Source organism: Podarcis vaucheri (assembly GCF_965113315.1).
Source record: "Podarcis vaucheri genome assembly, chromosome: 4".
Classification (NCBI taxonomy): domain Eukaryota; kingdom Metazoa; phylum Chordata; class Lepidosauria; order Squamata; family Lacertidae; genus Podarcis; species Podarcis vaucheri.
This window is the reverse complement of record NC_138762.1, coordinates 70915922-70939167: the sequence shown is the minus strand read 5'-3', so window position 1 is coordinate 70939167 and position 23246 is coordinate 70915922. Positions and strand designations below refer to the sequence as shown.

Below are 23246 nucleotides of genomic sequence, written 5' to 3'. Positions count from 1 at the left end.
GGAACAAGATAAAAGACTGAATGAGTGCTGCATCCTGAAGCCTGTTTGTTGCACAAGATTAAATTTAGCTGCTGGCGATCTGTGAGTGATGGTCCTTGTGTTTAAATGAACGACTGCTAATGCTCCTTTTTGAGTGTAAAACCAAGGACTATGCTTAGGGCCAGTGCTGCAGAAGAAACAGGATTTTCTTTGCCCCTGGTGGCTAAGCATTCTTAATCATGCCTGCCATGTTGCATCTGCACGGCCCCCATCCTTGCTCTGGTTCTTGGGACACTAAAGTGGAGCGTTTGAAACTGTCTGCTATTCACAAGGAAGTAACTATTCTTTTTCATGCCTCCAGGGCTGACTTGTTCTGGATAAGCCTCCTTGAAGACTTTGATTGACACCTGAAGCCCTCTTCATTCCTCCACACAGACCGTGAAGTGTGATGGGCAGGGACATGCATGTCTACTCAAAAGTAAGTTCTACAGAGTAAATTGGGGCTTTATAGGAGGAGGGCAGCCTAAATTAGTTTCCATAAATGAATGCAGAGGCTGAAGGACATTAGCAGCCATGACTGCCGAGTGAAACAAATGGCCCACAATTGAGGAAAGTGCTAAAAATATGAGGTCTTCTGTATCTTTCTGAAGTGTCAGGCTGAGTGGAACTGAGATGAGGGGAAACAAAGTGGACAGAGGGGTGGATGCAACATTACTCACTGTTTGTCTTCAGCTTTCCTGGCTCACTGTTTCGGCTGCCAGCCTGATTAATGGCCTTCACAACAAATATGTACTTGGTGCCACTCTGCAAGCCATGCACCGTGTAGTGGTTTTGCTTGATATTAGGAACAATCATCCAGCTGTCGGCCGAATTACACAGACCTGCAATTTCAAATCAAAACCATTAGTCCAATCCATGGAGGAATTTCTGGCATGCACCTGAACAATGAGGTGAGCCTGAAAAGTGTCACTGAAGAATCCAAAAGTAAATAAGCTCTTTGCTTCTCTAAATAGCAAGAACGCAGCCAACTGAATTGTCCACTCACCGAGGACAGATTCACGCTTTATTTCTTAAAGGATTTCAAACCGCAAATACTTGTTCAGAGTGGCCAACTGTAAATGACCCACACATTTTTCAACTGGCATTTTAAATGGGAGTGTAGTGTAGCTTTCATAACTGAGAGGGCCATGGTGAATTGTCTCCTATTTGCCAATCCTGTCCCCTTGCCGAAACAACCTTTTGATCTGATAAAGTTGATAGTCTTTACTTGGACTCTGTTATTGTAACTCATGTACATTCTATGTTCTTATGTTATAGTTTAGCTTTTCATCCTTTAATTCCCATCTTGTTGTTGTAATTGTTCTCTATGTTTTATATACATTAGAAAATGAATATATATATATTTTAAAAAATCACCTTACACGCAAAAAAAAGTAGCTCAGTGCAGAAGGGTTCTCTGGAAACAGTTATAGCTCCTGAGTCAATATGGATGACATTTGAGGATGTCCTGGTCCAGTTTCTATACATATTTTGTGGCTTAGCCCAATACATTTTTGAGACTGTCTTGCAGGGCAGGGATGTGTCCTCAATTCTGTTCAGTTAAATTAAAATTAGCAGCTCATAAATTCCCTTACCCAGTGGCATAGGCTGAACAGGGCTAGAATTGTATTCCCATTCTCTTTCCCTAGATGAGCGTCTGTAGGATACAGTTCAGGCTTGTGCTACTGCTGTGACATTGAACTAGACAAAAATTTAGACTCCTTCCAGTTTTATGAGCCATAGGCATACGAGCAGAAGTAGCAGCTGTGAAATACTACTGTTGCCCGTCAATTCAGGTTTCTGATTTCAAAAAGCAGGGCTTTAAAACAAGGAGAGCAAGTTCCCACATGTGGTACAATAATGCGTTTTTAAAGCCACATTTTAGAAAATGAATGGAATGGAAATTAGAGACTGGAATAGTGCGTTGACTGTAACAAGGTTATCATGCGGGATTTGTGAGATACTGGAGGCAGGAAGAGAAGAAGGATTTCTTTCTTTTTTCATTTTACAATCTGGAGGTAAATCATTCATAAAACATCTTCTCCAGGATTTGTTGCTATTGAAGTTCAAAAAGCAGATGGGGAAAAAAAATATTCTCACTGCAAATCCCCCTATTGCTGGACAATGGAATGTTTCAGCAAGACAATGAACAACACCCACAGTGCAAAAGTCACAGGAAGACTATATAATCTCCTGATCATTTCTGGCATTTAAAATACAAATCTCATTTATGGAAGTGGAAAAAGTGTATCAAGAGAAGGAGACAGACATATATGAAGCTTTCCCCTCAGGTCTCACACTAGGTTAGGAAAAAATAAATCTGCTGAATGCAGATACGTTTTGAAAATTGTCAAGGGGGTATTTTAATGCATTTATTAAAAATAAGGCCTTTGATGATAAAAAGCAGGGAGCTAGAGGCTGACCCTAATGTACAGGTAGGTTCCTGGTTTTTTTTTTGGTTTTTTAAACCACTACCTATGAATGGGAAGTACCGTATTTTGCGGCCCATAGGATGCACCTAGTTTTTTTGGGGGAAAATAAAGAATTCCCCCCTCCCCAGGTGCGGGGCTGGAAGAACCAGGTTGGGGAACAGTGGGAAGGCGCGCTCTGCTTCCCCGCTGTCCCCCGAGCTTGTGGGGCTGGCTATGGGGAGAAGTGCGCTGATCCCGGGACTGCAGGCAGCTCTGCGCGGCCATCGGGAGGAGGGCGGGACTTCGCGCTCAGCTCCCAGTGGCCGCGCAGAGCTGCGCTGAGCCGGGGACTGCAGGCAGCTCTGCGCAACCCTCGGAGCCGGTCTCCCGAGGGTTGCGCAGAGCTTCCTGAAGCCTGGAGAGCGAGAGGGGTCGGTGCGCACCGACACCTCTCGCTCTCCAGGCTTCAGCGAAAGCCTGCATTCGCCCCATAGGACGCACACACATTTCCTCTTCATTTTTGGAGGGGAAAAAGTGCGTCCTATAGGGTGAAAAATACGGTAAGTTTGAATGCACTACCTTGAATGCACATCCGAATGCCCATTCCATTATGATTCTTAAATCCCCAGCTAACTTGCAAAATAATTTCTGCATTCTGACACCAGTGTCTCCCTTGCCCGCATAACCATTTCTGCATCTAGCCACCAATTTTTTTTTAATTAAAAGAAAATAAATGAACATAAGGATTTAGGATAATTGTCTACCCAAGTGGGGATTGGAAATCAAACTGCAGCATCCATAAGATCAATGGACGTCTTCAACAAAGTCTTATTTCAGGATTTCCAAAAGCTGGCTGTTTCTTAATTTACCAGTGTAGTGGCTACATGGCAGAAGATTATTTTCTTTATAAATAAAAACCCTCGTAGGCACAGTTTCAAAAAACGTGATGATAGCATATGCTCAGTGCAGTCCTCTCTTCTGCTCTGCTTTTTGTAACTTTTAGTACATCATGCACAGCTACTTGCTAAATGTACGTAACTTTGATTCCAAAGCATTCAGAAGACAAGCAATTATTTTCAAAGCTATTTCAAAAGGAACTTAATTGAAATGTCTTTTACATTTATTTATTTTAATATCAGTTTGGGCAAGGAGTTCATGAGTTTTTGAATACACACCAACCAATCAATGATTTGTGAATGTTTCTCACAGGGGAAATACTATAAACTAAATGTCAATGGAAAATCAATATGAGATTTTCAGGAAAGAGCTTCAAGGATTTTTTTTTTGCAGAACCCATGCATATTTGCTGGTCTGGTACAATTTAATCCACATGCATCATTGTATGGAATGTTCATTTAGGAAGAGGGGGACCCCCTCCCCACATAACTGACCCAATAACTTCTCCAAATACTTTCCATTATCAACTATAGGAAATGGAGCGCCATGAATGTATTAAGTTCTTTCGCATGCTGTAGCTAACATAGGGGAGCCTTCATTGTGGGAGTGGGAAATTACAGCCATACAATTCTGTCTACAAAATAAATTTGTACATCAGCAATGGTTCATGTGACTAGACTTCTGCATGGACACAGAGCCACTGCTTAAAATAGATGTACAGTGGTACCCCGCAAGACGAATGCCTCGCTAAACGAAAAACCCGCAAGACAAAAGGGTTTTCCGATTTTTAGAGGCTTCGCAAGACGAATTTCCCTATGGGCTTGCTTCGCAAGACGAAAGCCCATAGGGAAATCTCCTGGGACAGCGGGGAAGTGCAGCGCACCTTCTCCTCTGTTCCCAGACCTGTCCTGAAGGCTTGTGGTGGGAGGTCCGGGAACGGAGGAGAAGGCGCGCAGCGCTTCGCCTCTGTTCCCGGGACTTGCGTGGGAGGAGGGTTTTTCCTCCCCACCGCCAACATTCAGAACAGCATTCCGGGACAGCATTCTGAATGTTGGCGGTGGGAAGGAAAGCCCTCCTCCCACCGCAAGCCTTCAGGACAGGTCATGGGGCAGACATTCGCAGCTTGGGGAGCCCTGCAGGACTTCCCCGCAGGGCTCTCCAAGCTGCAGATAGCAGCCTGCTGCCCCTATCCGCAGCTTGCAGAGCCCTGCGGGGAAGTCCTGCAGGGCTCCCCAAGCTGTGAATGTCTGCCTCGCACCGGGCAGCAGGCTGCTATCCGCAGCCTAGGCAGCCCTCCGGGAACTCTTCTGAAGGCTGGCGGCGGGAGAAGGGCTTTTCTTCCCACCGCCAGCCTTCAGAAGGCTGTCCCTGGACCTGGTCTGAAGGCGGTCTCCATAGGAACGCATTAATTGATTTTCAATGCATTCCTATGGGAAACCGTTCTTCGCAAAACGAAAAACTTCGCAAGAAGAAAAAACTTGCGGAACGAATTAATTTCGTCTTGCGAGGCACCACTGTACCGTATTTTTCGCCCCATAGGATGCTCCGTCCCATAGGACGCACCTAGTTTTTTTGGGGGGAAATAAAGGAAATTTTCCCCCTTTATTTCCCCCCCAAAAGCAGGTCGGGGAAACCGAACCAGGTCGAGGAACAGCGGGATGGTGGCGCTGCGCCTCCCTGCTGTCCCCCGAGCTTGTGGGGCTGGCCAATGTCTGCCTGGCGCGGGGGGCGCTCTGCTTCAGGGCGCCCCTCGCGCTGGGCGGCAGGCTGCTATCCGCAGCGTGGGGAGCCTTGCGGGGAACTCCTGCAAGGCTCCCCATGCTGTGGATGTCTGCCAGGCGCGAGGGGCGCTCTGCTTCAGGACCTCCCGCAGGGCTGCCTAAGCTGCGGATGTGTTCCTGAAGCAGCGGGCACTCTGCTTTCAGCTCGCCCGGCGTTCCAGGAAGGAGGCTAGTATCCGCAGCCTAGACAGCCCTGCGGGACCTCCCACAGGGCTGCCTAGGCTGCGGATGTCTTCCTGAAGCCTGGAGAGCGAGAGGGGTTGGTGTGCACTGACCCATCTCACTCTCCAAGCTTCAGCAAAAGCCTGCATTCGCCCCATAGGACGCACCCAGGTTTCCCCTTCATTTTTGGAGGGGGAAAAGTGCGCCCTATAGGGTGAAAAATACGGCATGTGCTGGCCGCATGTGCTTAAGGCCACACTTTTTCATACCCTATGGCTTTTTTAGTGTTGGGAAATAATTGTGAGTAAATATGCCTTCAATCTGTTAATTCTGTAGAACAAACGGGTTGTACCCAACTAAGTCCTATTCAAAGTACACTGTTAAATTACTGAACCTAGGATAGCCATGACCATTAATGTCAAAAGATCTATTCTGAGTACGGTTAGAACTGGATACAATCCACAGTACCAAAGATAAATCTTCATATGATAGGGTTTGCCATATTTCAAAATGTGAAAATCCGGACACAAATGTTGATGAGCTGGCTATGTCCAGGAAATTCAGAACCTATGGCACCTTATCATATGATGAGTTCATAATCACAGAAATATTCCCATCGCAGTGGAATCTATGCTTTCAACAAACAGTGAAGCTCTTCCTTTCTTAAATTATGGCAAGAGGCACGCTAAAAGCCTGTCTAGATATAATCCCATTTTGACAACAAATTTCACCCCTTGTTTATCTGAATCCATCTCTGCATTACACCCCACCCCCCAAAAAATTAATCCTCTGAAGTGATCCCTTTAAAAAAGTAATCACACACAACTAAATACATTTCACATCTAAATACTATTCAGTTCTACAGAGCAAATTCCGGAGCAGTGAGCAAGCTAAGTTGAATGTGCGGCCATATATCAAGAATGATACATTTATGGTGTCACTAGGGAATGAATCCATGGCAGTTGCACATGGTCTGCTATGCTATCTTCTTCCTCTTCAAAGATGATGACCCTCTCAAGCATGAGCCATGCAGATTATCTGTGACTACTAGCAAATTTTAGTTACTTTCAAAAAAGAGAAACAATAATAAACTCCTGTTTTATATACTGCAAGACCACAATGTTGCAAAAATGTAAGAAGGAAATTTTAACTTGTTTCAGTTACAGTAATAATATTGGTGCAACAAGCATCCACACAGGAAAAGGTTTTTCCTCTCCATAGGTCAGTTTTGTTTTCCCAGGCTAGAGCAAAAGTTTGAAAACAGCAAGAAAAAGAAGCCAGTCGGGAAAGTAAATACATTCCAGAGATACACAAGTCTGATTCCTGCTCAGAAGAGGAATCTTTCTAGAAGCACAAGGGTGTGAGGGAAACTGGAAAACTCACCAAACACCACACCGCCATCTAAGAACCTTGCACATGGGAATTTTTGAATTTCCCTGGTCCTAGTTTGACACTCTGACTAGTATATGCCACACAGGCAATAAGCAGCAATTAACAACCCCACATTTTGGTATAACTGCTGGGTTAGTCAAACCATGACATACAATAAATATTTGGCCTCCCCACCCCTTTAAGACAAGATACTGAGTCATTATTAAGCTACATTTCATAAAGATGAGACTAGCATCCTTCACTAGCTTTCTCACAATGCAGAAGCTTTGTTCTAAAGTCCTACCCTAGTGCTTTTCAGCTGACCTAATGTCTTTCCAGCCATCCTCCAGTTTGCCTTCCGTCAGCGTAGTACCATGCATAGAAATGGGTCAGACAGAATGAAGCGCAGCTTCTTATCCCTTAGCTCTCTCTTCTTGTCAGTGATTAACCAAAGAAACATCTAGCCCTTTCCGTGTCTTCTTCACTTCATCTATTTTGCTCTAATTCTTTTGCAGAACTCTTAAGATTATTTGCAGTCAGGCTATCTGCAGACTTCAAGTGCCTAAGGAAGATTTCCATATTTTCCCCCCCTGCGCAACTCCATTAAACATTTAGACATCATTGATGTAAATTAAGTGCTATCTGGAAAATTCATGAAAGCTTTTAGACATATGCTTTCAATATTTTAGAATTCACAATTCAAATCACACCACTATATTTACTGAGGTGTCTTAAGTTTTGAACCATGAAACTAAAACACCTGTTGACTGGTTCAGCCAATGCCTTTCCATCAGTAAATAGAGAGTTTACTTCAAGTTTGGAGATACAAGAGTTCAAAATAGCAAATGGTCATCAATGTTAGAACCTAGATCAGAATGCATGCAGAAGTCTACTCCACTCCTGACGTTCAGTCCAAACTAGCATAAATAGCATGACTGCGCAATCCTATATTTCAACAAAGAATCTCTAGGAACAGCTTTATTTATAAAATGGACCAGCTGCTTTTTAAAAAACTTAAAAATGTCTAAGGTTGCATACAAAAATAAAAGCATGCCACATAAACACAAATAAATAGCAAAATACACAAACAGACAGTAACAATTAAATAAAAAGCACCACATCTTACTACTAACAAGAACAAAAAAAAATTCCCATTTAATATTTGGAGAAGAAAAATAATTCAGAGGAAAAAATACATGGCTTGTAAAATATATACACAAACTCCATAACCCAAACCTTTTCACCTTCAGCATTACGTAATGCTCTGTCATCACTAAATACTTCAGAAAAAGCAATAATTTAAATAACATAAACTAATAGAAACTGTATAGCTTTATCACTGACATAATGATATTTGACAGATGCATGATGTTGATGAGTAAGGGCTAGCAAGTTAAACTTGATCTGTGATAAAATAAACAGGTCCATTATGGAAATGAGATTGATTTAAAAAAACAAAAAAGGAAACAAAACACCTCTCTGCGTAAAATCTAATGATGTTGTTCACCTACAGAATGGTTTTTTATCCACAGAGGCATCCATTAATGTAAGAGAAGGAAAAGCAGCTTTCTTCAATTCCCCATTCTTCCTGCAACCACCAATGTCCCCCTAAAACCAGTGGTCAAACTTTTTTCCCGAAGAGAGCCAGAATTGATGAAGTGAAGGGCCGTGAGGGCTAACCAAAGTTGTTAACCTTTTTTTAGGATTTTACCCCAAAGTTGTTGAGCCCCAGGATATAAACTGCCACAAGGGCCAGATTAAACTGACCAGCTCCCGAAACGGACATGCCTGCCCTAAACTATTTCAGAGGGTTGAGACCAGTGTTCCCCAACCTTGGACATCCAGCTGTTTTTGGACTACAATTCCCATCATCCTTGACCACTGGTCTTGCTAGCGAGGGATGATGGGAGTTGTAGTCCAAAAACAGCTGGAGGCCCAAGGTTGGGGAACACCGATCTAGACCACTGCAGAGTAAATCTCCTCCCATTTCCTTATGTTAGTAGATGACTCTGCTAGATCAAAAGCCACCCCAAAAATGGAAAGAAAGCTTTGGATTTCACCCATTAGATTTATTTCTATTGCTGTATCTATAGTTGATGTATTGTTAACACACTGATGAGAGTATTGCCACTGTCCTGTATACAGTGGTACCCCGCAAGACGAATGCCTCGCAAGACGGAAAACCCGCAAGACGAAAGGGTTTTCTGTTTTGGAGGCGCTTTGAAGACGAAAGCCCATAGGGAAATCTCCGGGGACCTGTTTTAAATTGCAGGCGGTCGGGAGCAAAGACTTTTGCCCACAGCCGGCCTTCAGAAGAGGTCCTGGACCTCTTCTGAAGGCCGGCGGGGGGCAAAAGTCTTTGCTCTCCCCCGCCTGCCTTCCCGGGACAGCGGAGATTTCTCTGCTGCCCCGGGCGATCTTAAAATGCTGGCGGGCGGGAGCGAAGCGTTCGCTGCCGACCCCCAGCATTTTAAAATCTCCCCGGGACAGCAGAGAAGCAGCCCCCTGCGACCCTCTCCCGGCTGGAGAGGTGACGTGCGCCTATGGCAGGAGCCTCCATAGGTGCGTGTCACCTCTCCAGCTGGGAGAGCGCGCGCGGGGCTAAAGCAGCCCCCTGCGACCCTCCCTCGGCTGGAGAGGTGACACGCGCCTATGGCAGGAGCCTCCATAGGCGCACGTCACCTCTCCAGCTGGGAGAGCGCGCGCGGGGCTAAAGCAGCCCCCTGCGACCCTCTCCCGGCTGGAGAGGTGACACGCGCCTATGGCAGGAGCCTCCATAGGCGCGCGTCACCTCTCCAGCTGGGAGAGCGCGCGCGGGGCTAAAGCAGCCCCCTGCGACCCTCTCCCGGCTGGAGAGGTGACGCGCGCCTATGGCAGGAGCCTCCATAGGCGCACGTCACCTCTCCAGCTGGGAGAGCGCGCGCGGGGCTAAAGCAGCCCCCTGTGACCCTCCCTCGGCTGGAGAGGTGACGCGCGCCTATGGCAGGAGCCTCCATAGGCGCGCGTCACCTCTCCAGCTGGGAGAGCGCGCGCGGGGCTAAAGCAGCCCCCTGCGACCCTCTCCCGGCTGGAGAGGTGACGCGTGCCTATGGCAGGAGCCTCCATAGGCGCGCGTCACCTCTCCAGCTGGGAGAGCGCGCGTGGGGCTAAAGCAGCCCCCTGCGACCCTCCCCCAGCTGGAGAGGTGACGCGCGCCTATGGCAGGAGCCCGCCAGCATTTTAAAATCTCCCCGGGACAGCAGAGACTTCGCTCCCGCCCGCCAGCATTTTAAAATCGCCCCGGGACAGCAGGGGCTTTTAAAATGCTGGCGGTCGGCAGCAAAGCCCTCCTGTTCCCGGAGCTTGCGGGGCGGGAGGTGGGAAGAAGGGCTTTTCTTCCCACCACCAGCCTTCTGAAGGCTGGGGGAGGGAAGAAAAGCCCTTGTTCCCCCCCCCCAGCCTTCAGAAGAGGTCGGGGGACAGACTGTCCCCGGACCTCGTCTGAAGGCGGTTTCCCTAGGAACGCATTAATTGATTTTCAATGCATTCCTATGGGAAACCGTGCCTCGCAAGATGAAAAACTCGCAAGAAGAAAAAACTTGCGGAACGAATTAATTTCGTCTTGCGAGGCACCACTGTACATTACTGTATACATTACAGGCAAAACATGAAGCATTGACATAAATTGAGGAACGGCTTTAGGGTCTTTCTATTTGACTTGGTACATAGACATAGAATTGTAGAGTTGGAAGGGACCCTGTGGATCATCTAGTCCAACCCCCTGCAGTGCAGGAATTTTTTGCCCAGCGTGGGACTCGAACCCACAACCCTGAGATTAAGAGCCTCCTGCTCTATTGACTGAGCTACCAAGGTGGGACTTGCTTGTGATTTGTTGGAAATCAAAATCAAACACGAGATAGAAAATGATTCGTACTTACTAACTACATTAGCTTGCCCAGTGAAAATAGTATACTGCAACTCATAGGAGACCACACTGAATTCATCATCTGACGTCCAGTGGACTGTGATTGTGTCATAAGAAGCTGTACAAAGCTCTTCTCTAATGGTTGGGGGATTTGGAGCTGTGAAAAATCAAAAGCAACTGTTAACATTCGTCACATAACTGCCCCCCTTCATTCCAGTTATTCATCATTTGTCACATTCACTTCTTCTCTACAGTCTCGCATTATGTTCAAAAAGTTGTCAGCTATGCGCAGTGCTTTTTTCTGGGGAGAAAGGGGGAGGGACTCACAGGGAAATAAATAAATGGCTAGATATGTTGTGGGCCCAGTTGCCTCCCGCCCCCAGGCAATGGCTAAATGTAAGATGCGATGAAAAAACAATGATCTTGGTTAGAAATAGCCACAACTTTATTGATTAGAGATGTAAATGGATTTTTGGCTTGGGCATTGGGTGGGTTAATCAAATAGACAGAGATATCGATCGATCGATCAAATCGATCTATGCATACACATGCACAGACATACACTATACATTCTAGAATCTTACCTGTAAGATAATCAAGGCATTCCAGTAGTTTCTTCTCTCTGGTAAAATCTAGCGCAAAGGTGTCAAAAGTGTCATTGAGATTAATTTCAGGAATTAGAACCTGGGAAGATGCTGTTGCCATGGCGACTCTAAAATGGAAGAAACAGGGCTTATTTAGAGCCTGGGTTCAGGCTGGGAAATTATTTTGATGTCTAGGGTACATAACATACATAACACAAGTGGGGAGGGGAGGGAAGTGTGCTGAATGCCGTTTCTACTGCACCAAATAGCAATAAACATTCCCATGGCCATTGGAACACAGAAAAAGTCCATATTATACTAGGTCAGACAAACTATCTAGTGCAGTGTTTCCTACTCTGGTTGGCAGTAGCTCTTCAGGTCTTGGTAACACCAACTGTTACCTACTCTTTTTAACTGGAGATGCCAGGGACTTGACTTGAGGCCTCCTGCAGGCAAATCAGTACTCTACAGTCCCTATTAGCCAATGTGATGGGGGGGGCGGCACGTCCTGCTGCTAGTAATGGAAAAAGGCAAATTTAGAAAGTCTTGAGCCCCAGCTTATCTTATTTTAGAAAGAAGACACAGGGAAGAAATATTCTTTCAGCTCAAACAAACCTGTAGTTGCTCTAAGATTCACTGCAGGGGTCATATTGCCAAGCATCAAAACTACTCAAAGTAATGTCATACTTATGTTGCTTTTGTTAAAAAAAAAAAAGGCATCTCAAGTTAAGACTGGGGCGAATGAGGTGAACAATGGCCCCGTTTTTGGTCATCACAATATCTTTTTTGCAACACAGTAAACTGAATGGGGCTTATTTATCCTGCTGAAAATTTGACTGGTATTCAGCTTAAGCATTAAACGTGCTGGAAAGAAACATCAGAATGAGGGTTTTATTTCATACCATTCAAGAAACCCTGCAGAAGCATGCAGTATTTATTTCTTGTAGAAAATGATTTTGGCAGGTGTTCTTTTGCACTTTTTCTTAACACAGCTCCACTAACTAGCATGCTATTCCAGGTGTTCACACATTTTCTTTCTATAAAGAGAGGTGTAGAACACTTCTCCAGCTTATAGCAGCCACACCGTTTTAACTCTGCAATCTGCTGAGTGAAGCTAAAGCCATAATATTTCATTAATGTCAGTGGGGGTGGGAAGCTGTATAGGTTTGTTTGTTTTGTAGTTTGTATTTAGTTTTGGACAAGTCTCAACACTGTAAGAAAGCTTATAATGCAATGAAGTTTTCAGTCGGGGATCTCAAAGACACGACAACGCATACCAGAACTGTAAGTGGATTATTGTGTTTTGAGAAAATTCAAAAGAAAATTCACATTCACTCAGGCATAGAGAATAAGCTTCCTTCTTGTACGGTGGGGAATAAGCCAATCTTGCCTGTTTGGAAGCAGCTACACACTTTCAATCAATTGCACTCATAATATATACTAAAGCAAAATGTTTTGATTGCTCCAGTGGTCCGATTTCCCAAAATGAAAGATTTAATTCTCCACCTAGTACTGAAAATTCAAGTTCAAAACTCATGGTAATGACTTCAATCTCAGTTTATGACATCTAAAATTTAGTATGAATTATGCATTTTCATGAATTGGGTAACTTCTTCTGGTTCAGATGAATGCTGAAAAATAGCCACTTATTCCAAACCATGTTCAGTTATTTCCCTAGCTCTAAAAAAAGACATGTAAGGCAAACATGCTGTCTGAATAAAGCAGACATCATGCTGGTAGCTCCTACACAATCATCCTGAGGAGCGCATGTAGCTACTGCCTTACAATTATGATTAATTCATTTATATACCACTTACTTGCCAAAATGGCTTTGAAGCAGAAGTATAATTTTTTATTAAATATTGTCTGTACACGGTTTGGTTGGGTGCAACTACTAATAAGATTTCTAGGGTGCTTGCAATACTTTCCAAGCAGAAACCATTTTGAATGTCTTGACCCCCATGTATGTGGAAGCACAACTTAGTTACAAATGCTCCTGAGGTTAACTAATAGAGCCTACCATCCTTATTTTTTAAAAAAAATCCAAAATTGGTCCTTGCAAAGCACACAGCTTCTGGGACCTAAGCTTGTGGATCAAACTAGATTTGACATTAATTGTGTATTTGCATTTAACATGCACAGTTTTTTTTGGTTTTTTTTAATGTAACTTTCAGCCAGGGGAGTGGGACTCCATTACTGGGATCAAAGCAGGTATGGAAAGGGAGTTTAATCCTGACAAAAATATATCCTCCATATTGGGAGGAAAGATTCCATTGGAGGAAATGGTTGACCCAAATGAAAACACAGAAGTAATACAAGGTTTTCGCTGTGCACATTCTTAGCAATGCATTTTCAGGGGCTGTTCTGTTCTTTTCTGTACCTTATCTACACAACAGCATATTGCTATTTTCTATATTTTAAAGCAGAAATGTAGTTACCATGATGCGAAAGAAACCCAATTCAAATAGCTGCAGGAAATTTGGGATCCTTAAAGAACCTGGAGTTTGAAATGAAGCTTTTGCCCAGTTAAAACAGGATGTGAAATGTAAGTAGTATTTTGTTTTCTGCTTATTAGATATACCGTATTTTTTGCCCTATAGGACGCACCGGCCCATAGGACACACCTAGTTTTTTTGGGGGGAAATCAAGGGAAAATTTTTTATTTCCCCCCCAGGTTTGCGCAGCCATCCCCAAGCTAGAAGAGGGAGACGGAGCGCTCCGTCTCCCTCTTCTACCTTCAGGGACACCCTCCCTAGCCTCTGTGGGGCAGCGCACTGCGCTGCCCTGCAGAGGCTTTGCGCAACCATCCCCAAGCTAGAAGAGGGAGACGGAGTGCTCCGTCTTCCTCTTCTGCAAGCTTGTTTTTCCCCCCCCCAGCCTCCAGATCAGGTCGGGGAATAGCGGGGTGGCGGCGCTCCGCCACCCCCCTACCCCCCGAGCTTGTGGGGCTGGCGGGGGGGGGGGAAGCAAGCTTGCTTCTCCCCCCCCGTCAGCCTCCAGATCAGGTCGGGGAATAGCGGGGTGGTGGCGCTCCGCCTCCCCGCTATTCCCCGAGCTTGTGGGGCTGCAGGCTGCTGCCCACAAGCCTTGTGAGCCCGCAGGACATCCCGCCGGGCTTGCAAGACTTGCGCATAGCTTACTGAAGCCTGGAGAGCGAGAGGGGTCGGTGTGCACCGACCCCCCTCGCTCTCCAGGCTTCAGCGAAAGCCTGCATTCGCCCCATAGGACGCACACACATTTCCCCTTCATTTTTGGAGGGGAAAAAGTGCGTCCTATAGGGCGGAAAATACGGTAGCTTCTCCAAACTGATAGTATAACATTTTTATGATTTGTCAAACCCTCTTCTATGATAGGGTTGAGAAACATCTATAGCTAACAGTCAGGGATGATGGGAGTTGTAGTTCAGCAACACTTGGAGGGCAATATTTTTAACATCAGTCCTACCATTCTATTAAATATGTGGAAGCATCTACAGCCTTGCAGATTCCTATGTATTTCCAGAAGCAGTTTTCTCAACAATGTTTGGCATTTTGTTTTTGAATACAGTCATACCTTGGATCCCAAACACCTTGGACTCAGTTGTTTTGGCTCCCGAACGCTGCAAACCTGGAAGTGATTGTTCCGGTTTGCAAACTTTTTTTTGAAGCCGGACACCCGACGAGGCTTCTGTGGCTTCCAATTGGCTGCAGGAAGCTCCTGCAGGCAATCAGAAGCCACACTTTAGTTTCTGAACATTTTAGGAAGTTGAAGGGACTTCCAGAACGAATTCCATTTGACTTCCAAGGTATGAGTGTACTGGCCACTGGAGACAATCAAGAGTGGAGGATTAGCCACATTGTACTTTATAAGACCTTCAGAACCACCTGACTGGAATCTGTTAGAACCAGAATGTTTCACTGTCTGGCCTGACCCAGCAGGGTTGTCCCTGTGTGCTTGTGACACTACCTTTCTGTTATGTTTTTAGCAGACTGCAAGAAGCGTGCGTGATCATTCTCCTTCAGAGATTGCTCAGCTTGTGAGATCAGAGAAGTGGAGCGCTCAATGCACTGCTTGCAATTAGCTATCTGCTGGGCGAGTTTCCTCAGTCTCACCACCTGCAAAAAGGGAGAGAAGAAAAAAAGTCAGGTGCATGAATTCAAAATCCATGCTTTTCTACAATTTTACCATTCTTCAAGGCCACGGCATAAATTGGGTGCTAATGCGAGTGGCTTAACTAAGAAGCAAAAGTACCATTTACACCTGCTCTCTCTGAGCCTATATTGTTCCAAGTAAAAGCTTTATTCTCCTCACTGGGGAGATCCAAAGTAAGCACAGCTGGCAGATTTTTCCAATGGCAGGAAACATCACTTCCCATCGGTCTCTGCTTCTCAGATAACAAAAGTCTATTGTGATGGCCAGTTCCTCCAAAATGATGTTTTCAAAGCAGCTTACAAGGTGTGCTACATATTGCTATAAATTCCTGAGCTTGTTTACAGGGGGGGAAAAGTGACCCTAGAATATAACCTGACTGAAAGGAGTAATTCATGTGAACTGACAATAAAATAAATGTTAAGCCTCAGATGCTTCTATTTCTTCAGCTTTGTCTTGGGTTGAATTTAGTTAAGTAGAAAACACTGTGATGTTTGTCTGTGATTTAATGGAAAATGTGTATACTGCACACAACTTTTGCAGCAGGGGCAGGCAGGCACTTACTGAAATGTAAGTGGAAACTATCTGAAGTTGTGAATTTAAAGCTTGCCTATCTACAGCTGATAGAAGATACTGTCCTGCAATGCCCCAGATCACAGGAAGCCCCCCTCAGCAGAGTGTCATTAGCATCAACATTGCTGGATATTCCAAATGGAAATGGAAGAGGAAGGAAATCTAATAACTCTGTACCTAAGAAACACATTAAGCTCTGATTACATGTTTAAAAAACAGGAAATTGATAATTAAGTAGACTGGCAGCAAGCTTGGAATTTTATAGTAAAGATAACACAAAAAATACTTGCAGGGTTGCACTTATTAAGCAATAAACATTGCATATCATGACTCTGCTGGCAGACAATTAACTAAGATAAGAGTTATGTATCCTGACTTTAAGGCCACAACAAACATGAGATTTATGTCCGCAGTCCACCATCAGAGTATTTCTTTGAAAGTAAGTCCAAACCACTTTAGTTCTATTTCATTTTAGAAAAATGAGGACTGCCGTTTACACTGAATCCTGAACAAGTTTCCTCAGAAGTGTCCCATGTGTGTGTGTGTGTGTTAGAATTGGTGCCTTAAAGAATCTATAGTTCACCCTGGATTGTGCCACAAGAAACACCAGGGAGTCAATGTTGGTTGGTTCCTGCCTTCCCCTCTTATAGGTGATGAAGTAACAAAAAAACATTTAAAAGGATTATTCTTGCCAACAACACTACTGTTCTGTAGATTATTTTTTAAACACCCTTACATTTTTAAATAGTAACTGTTTTTATACTTATATTCTAGTCAGCATCAGAGACTACATTTGCTCCTTAAATCTGTATTTTGGTGGATCAACATTTTAAAGTATTGTGAGGTGATAACTCATTAAGTATTAGCCTAATTGGTTTGAATATCCAAACAGAAAGTGGTGATTGTTTTTAAAATACTCTAATACCAAAAACGGGATAAGCAATGCAGTCACTTAACTGCTAGGGAGTACGTGTGACAGTCACACAGATAAATTCTACATTGCTATTAGCATTTTGGGGGAAATAACTGTATTTTACCCAGGTACAAAATATAAACAGACCCAGTTCTGGGTGGAAATGCAATAATCCCACAAAGCAAAAGCAACTTCAACAGCAGATATCTGGAAACAGTTGATAAAGCCTATATCTCATTTCCTCCTGTTCTTTGCTGAACCATGCAGACCTTTGATACTCATTTCTGGATATATTTGAGCTTCCATGAAATTATCTAAGAAAAGTTGTGCAGGTTTCAACTTTACCAAAGGCAATGCTAAAAATTCTCATTTCATTTATTCAATAAACTTCTATACTTACTTCATCATAAATAACCCCAGGACAGCTTATATGTTAAAAATATTACAACTATACAAGCTCACAGCAGAAAGCTTTCTCCCTTTACAAAAGGGTACCTCAACTCCCCCAATTGCCTTGGTGAGGTGGCATGTCAAAATCCATTCAATGTAGATGCCAGGCTACATTTTTAGATTGGAAGAGCACCAAGCTTTTTTCTTTTAGCATTGTGGGTAAACATTCTTATCATTTTTTACTTCTCAGCATATTACCAGAGAAATGTCTTGCGTTACATTTTAAGCTTGCAGTGGGACCACATGAAGAGCTAAAACCTAGAGGCAGGGTATGGCAAATCTGCTGGGTTGCTTAACCATGTGGTCAAACTGCTAATCCAGCTGGTGAAACACCTGCTTAATTTGCTGGAAAAAATGTACTGACACACTGCCCTTCCTTGGAAAATAACTGTGCTTCTGCTGTCAGCAGAAAAAGAGACGTTGGGAATAAGTACAAGCCTTGTTTGAGAAAGCAGCGTCTCAGGCTTGTTAAAGCACTTCTTTCATAGCCCAATGGCATAAAGCAATGAACAAGAATCACTTCTGTCAATAATAATACTAAGAAGCCTTTTCCTTCTCTTCAACACAAACCTTAGGTCTGAGCAGGCCTGCCTGACTTAATGGAAAGTTTGCCATGAACTTTGGTGCAAAAATGTGGGTTTCCACTGCAATCATGTAACCAAGGAGATTATACAGAAGGTTGTCACATGAAATCTTGGAGGGAGCTGTATTTTGCTAATAGCATAAAGAAGTTCAGGGCCTGTCAAACAAAAACTTGGGGAAAGGTGGTCTTCAAGCATATTTGAGTCAGCTCTTGCCTACAGGGCTTTTTATTTTAAGTTAATTGGAATATCTTGACAGCTAAGTGAACCATTTAACCTGCCCCTGACTTTATTTCTTGTCAAAGCCTTTTCCCACACAGGGAGAGTTTATGTTTGACTTCTTCAAGCTACTTTAGCAGTTAAAGATTGAATGGCTTGCACTTAAAAGCAACAGGAATCATGGTCAAACTGATTTCACAGTTAGCTAGGTAACCAATTTAAAGCTTGGGTGAATAACTGATACTTACTTCACACAATGGGCTGACATCAGAAATAGCTGTACTACAGTGATTAAGAAATGGCATTTAACTTGAACCCCTTCTACCTTGCAATGCGTTAAAATATTTCATTGCCTTCTCCCTTCTGTAACATATAACCTGTAATTTTCCACTACTGTTCTCAGATTCTCCTGGTCTTCGCCCATGATTTCCCTTTTGTTTTGATTTTAAGGTTCATGTCGGCAAAGCTACTTTGTATACATACATTTAATAAATAATTACATTATCTACAGAATAATTTTTTTCTGAAGATTATGATATCTCAGGTTAGCAATTTCAACAAGACTTTCATATTTTAGTTTGCACACAAAATGTATTTGCTAAAGCATTGCAGTATTAGCAGTTTTGGTAAACTAAAAACATATCTCCCGCCATCTTGGGGTGGGGGGTGGGAAACTGTGCATGCATTTTTAAAACAGTAAGACAGCATAACAGCAAAATAAAAATTGCACAAGATACTATCAACATTATAGCATCCAGTAGATTTTAAATGGTGACTGAACGTTTGCTTAATGAGTTGTGACAGCATAGGCACTTCTTTCTACGAAATGCAGTAGCTGCCAAGGAGTTTTCAAGGGCTTGTGTATATTTTGCAGAATACTAAAACAAGAAGTCAGAGAAGTCACAAAGCACAAAGCATTTATCAAGAATGTTAATCTATTTGATAACTTCCAAGGTAAAAATTCTTACCTTCCCTTCCTTGATTTTGGTTCCAATAATCTGACGCCTTTGTTGGATTATTTCAATAAGCAGGTCACATTCCTCCATCAATTTAGTTTCTTGTCGGGATGCATTCACCTATTTTTTAAAAAATAAAAAAGCATCAGTCTATGATGTAAAACCAAGTTCCATTTTCACTGAACTTTTGTCACGTTTTAGACACTTTAATTTTCACAAAGTAACAAATTGAACGACTACTTCTCATTGAAATTAGCAAAAATAAGAATTATAACATTATTTACTTAGTAGCGACCTGCAAAGACACGCATGTAAGTTTTTACAGTAGAAACTGGTGGGTTAGGGACACAGAATGGAATATCAATCAATAATCCTCTCTGCACGAAACTGCGCCACTAGTTGCATTAACCTTGACATATGCCACTTGCGGATGTGACTCACATGATGGCAGTGACTTAATAGTGTCTCGCCATGACCTCACAAATCACCATGGGAAGAAGGGCCTGTCAGTTAACTGATAATGAGTCACAGATTATTTCCTTCATATGGCTTCCATCTGGAAGATTTTAGCTAGCTAGTGTGGTGTGACACAGCAGCGGACATCCTCAAACATGTCACCACCTGTTGTGGACTGGTTGGGTGCAGAGGAGTGGTGGAAGCCACCAGCTGGGGAACCCTCAAGGGCACACCCAGGGGAAGAAAGCTCAGAGCCAGGGGACTGGTGGTGGGATGACGGATGTGTAGTCAGAGGGAGAAGGAGGAACAGCCTGGGAGGGGGAGGTGTTGGAAGCAGAAGAGATAACAGGGTTTGGTGAGCAGGAAGAGGCTGTGGCAGAGGGCAGTCCAGACTGAGAGACAGGAGAGGAGGGGCTACCAGGAGACAGAGATGAGGCAGGCTGCGGAAGAAGCTAGGGAGTCTTCCCCTCCTGCTGCGACTAACTCGCCTCCCTCCTGGACTACTAGATCATGCAGAGATGAAGAGGACAGAACAGTTGTGTGCAGATGCAGTTTGTGACTGCTTAGGAAAGACCCTGGAGAATAGGAGCTTTATGAAGCGGGGAGATGATGGGGACATTCAGTCCTGGCAACGGCCTTGTTGGAGAAAGACCTACTGGGAGACATTTCTAGGATTACTGGGCCTGCGCTGGTTTGGTTTCTTGAATAAAGAGTTAACTTCACTGGCACCGTGTTTTTCTTTGACTGCCGACCTACACTTGACTCCAGCTCCTGACATCACCCTTTACATGTGCCCTTATGTTCTCCCAAGAAAACAGCAGGAAAGGACCACATGTTGAAACACTGTCCCAAATTTCATCAAATTGTGTCATCCAGGAAAACCATGGGGAAATTATGGCACAAAACTCCCACAGTTTTCCCAGATAACAGGGATGAAAACATTTCTTCTTCTTCCTGGAACCATGTAACGCAGAAATGAGTTAATGAGTGTTAAAACTGTTGCTACTTTTCCAGGAGTGGCTTTTACGTTGTGTGAAAGCACACATAAAAATTATCATGTAAGGAAACATTGGGATAATGGACTAATGTGTTCTTTGAATGCTGCCTAACTCTCCTAATCTGCAGCTGCCCCATCTAGCCAGCAGAATCTATCTAATTTTTTTTCCGCCATGCCACACTAACTTTTCACTATCTTAAAATACCTGCACTTTGTCAACTATTCTGACAAGCTGACAACTTCCCACTGAGAAGTAAGGCTGTTTGTAAACATTTTCATGTGATAGCACAGCAGCTCAGCTTCTGACAGGTAAGTGTGTGTGTGTGTTTTGCTCAGTGATTCCTTAGTATTTTGGAAAGGTAATGGGAAATGTGATCCAGTTCTGGCATTTACACAGATAAATCTCAAAAACCACTTTGGCTGGAAAGGTAGAGGTCTATGGTCTACTAATTGGCTGCATAATGTGCAACCAAAGCGTTCCTTTTTCAGGGCTCTGGCAATCTCAGGCAGGTCTTATATTAACTGTTTGCAACATTAACCCGCTGCAAAACATAACCTCAAGGGTTGCTCCAGCATAAATACTAGATAAGGATGGCATTGATGTGCTGTTAAGTGAATTGTGTAGTTTTAGGCAAATTTCTCCAACCTTTTTCTGAATGAAGATAATGAATTTGAACAAACAAACAAAGGAGAATAGATACTATTCTGTAAATCTAAACTTTGTTTGCTAAGACTGGCTTGTTAGTTTTGTTTGTGTTTCAATTATTGGGTTACAGTTGCTTTTCTGTTTCCTTTTTATTTGTAAGGTGCTTTGAGTGACTCCTTTGTGCAGGGGAAAACTGGTGCAAAAAAAGATGTCTAAAAGCATAAAGAAATGCACGATTCCCAGAGTATAAGGAAGGAGCTGGAGCACACAAACAACACCATGACAAAGGCAAAAGAAACCATTCATTCTTGTTCCAAGTGGAATGTATTTTGCTGCTTCTTATAAACATCTCTGTTTAACTAGGAAAAGTAATATGTGGGCATAAACTGAAAGTATTATGGTGGACATAGAATCCTTAGCAGATCTTAGAATCGAAGGGTTAGAAGGGACCCCAAGGGTCATCTACTCCAAATGTTTGGCAAATCACAAGCAACTGTCTAAATAGGTACCAATGGCTGAGATGTATCTTTCTAAAATCAACCCAGATGCCCTTGCTGAGGCAGCATTTGGTAGGCGTGTGCTATAGCAAGTCCTACCACCATCAACTGTTGAATTTCTCATTCAGGTTGTAGCTAGCTTTAGTACATTCCCTTGAAAACCAAGTTTTGCAAACCAACAACAAACCTGACTTCAGGCTGTGTTTTGCTGGCAGTAAAGCCACAGCCAAGCTGTTCGGACAGGCTCCACCCGTAACACTAAACCATGGTTTGCCTGTGGCTGTCAAACTGCTGTTGTGTGTGATCTCTTAAAATTCTTAATGGAAAATGGGAATCTTATGAATAATGGCATTATGGATTGCAACTCTCCTGTGGCTCCTTTGCATGAGGTTCAATAGAAGACTAGGGACAAAAGAGTTTAAACAGTTATTTTCTTGGCTCCCAACTGCCTGCCCTCCCCACAGCTGCTTGACTTATAAGAAAGAAATGAATTGCTGAACTGCACAGAATGTGAGGTTCTCCTGATATATGTCTATTTGTGTGTGTGTAAATGCCTATTTCTGGTTCCAGCTGAATTTACAAACTTATATACAATATCTACACTTGTAATAAAATGTCTCTTATGAGAATCACATAATGGCTTGCTTGTACTAAAACCAAATGAAATACATGCCACATAATTAATCACACCACAATAATTGGCAAAACACCACACGCTATCTCTTTCTCTCATTAGCTTGGTAGATAAACATTCTGAACTCCTTCATAAGGGCTTAGGCACTGTGTAAAGAGATCACTAATTATCACCACATTGGTATGAACTCCATTTCCTTCAAGCCGTTTTCTATTGCTTATCTTGCCAAAGATTTTAAAAAACAACAACCTCAATTATGCTTAGGGCTAAAGGAAAAGAAGCAAGACAAATGTTTGCTAATTGTTCATATTAAATACACAAGGGAAATGAAGGAGTTAAAGACACATCTGTATGCAGATGTTTTCATTCTTATTTTATGATATGGTTAGTATGAGAAGGATAACAGATTTTCCATATTACAATAGAAATGCATCAAGAAAAAATTAATCAGCCCTGTTTTGAAGCCCCATATGATTATGCTAAAATTGCACAGGCAATATTAGTGCTCTGTTTACCTCTTCATATACAAATTAGATTTGTTAATTTGACCAAACATTCTATGTACCTATGCTTTTAAACTCAAATACCTGGCTGGCTCAGGAAGGTAAATAATGTCTCCTTGTGAAATGGGGGTGGGCTCTGTTGGGTTCAAGGAAACAGCATCACTCCTTAAGAAACCTTTTCTGGATTCAGAAAATCTAAGAAATTACTGGCTGGGTGCTAATCTACTCTTTTGGGAAAAGGTTCCTGAACAGGTGGTCATGGCCCGATCCAGGCTTGCGTGAATGAAATTGATTTTCAAAATCCAGTCCAACCTGGGCTTAGATCCATTTTCTTTTGCACAGAAACTGCCTTGGTCACCCTGTATGACAACCTCTGTTGGAAGAGAGATGGGGGAGTACCGTATTTTTCGCCCTATAGGACACACTTTTTCGCCTCCAAAAATGAAGGGGAAATCTGGGTGCGTCCTATGGGGCGAATGCAGGCTTTTGCTGAAGCTTGGAGAGCGAGAGGGGTCGGTGCGCACCGACCCTTCTCGCTCTCCAGGCTTCAGGAAGACATCCGCAG

At 43.3% G+C, this 23246-nt stretch overlaps 1 protein-coding gene and 1 long non-coding RNA gene across 6 annotated transcripts in view; one reads left to right on the top strand and one right to left on the bottom strand.

Moving 5' to 3' along the window:
- On the top strand, positions 1-20519 carry LOC309531453. The gene is made up of 3 exons (XR_014219324.1): positions 1-457; positions 13552-13673; positions 19912-20519. It is a non-coding gene; the product is annotated as an uncharacterized lncRNA (long non-coding RNA).
- The window catches only part of MID1 (midline 1), a 280249-nt gene that overhangs the window by 2488 nt on the left and 254515 nt on the right, over positions 1-23246 (bottom strand). For all 5 annotated transcript variants that reach the window (XM_082220874.1, XM_082220875.1, XM_082220877.1 and 2 more), the window contains 5 exons: positions 18961-19068; positions 15074-15222; positions 11129-11256; positions 10558-10701; positions 699-860 (listed from right to left, as the gene is read on the bottom strand). In XM_082220874.1, the coding sequence (XP_082077000.1) occupies positions 699-860; positions 10558-10701; positions 11129-11256; positions 15074-15222; positions 18961-19068 (691 nt within the window). The remainder of the gene's footprint in view (positions 1-698; positions 861-10557; positions 10702-11128; positions 11257-15073; positions 15223-18960; positions 19069-23246) is intronic.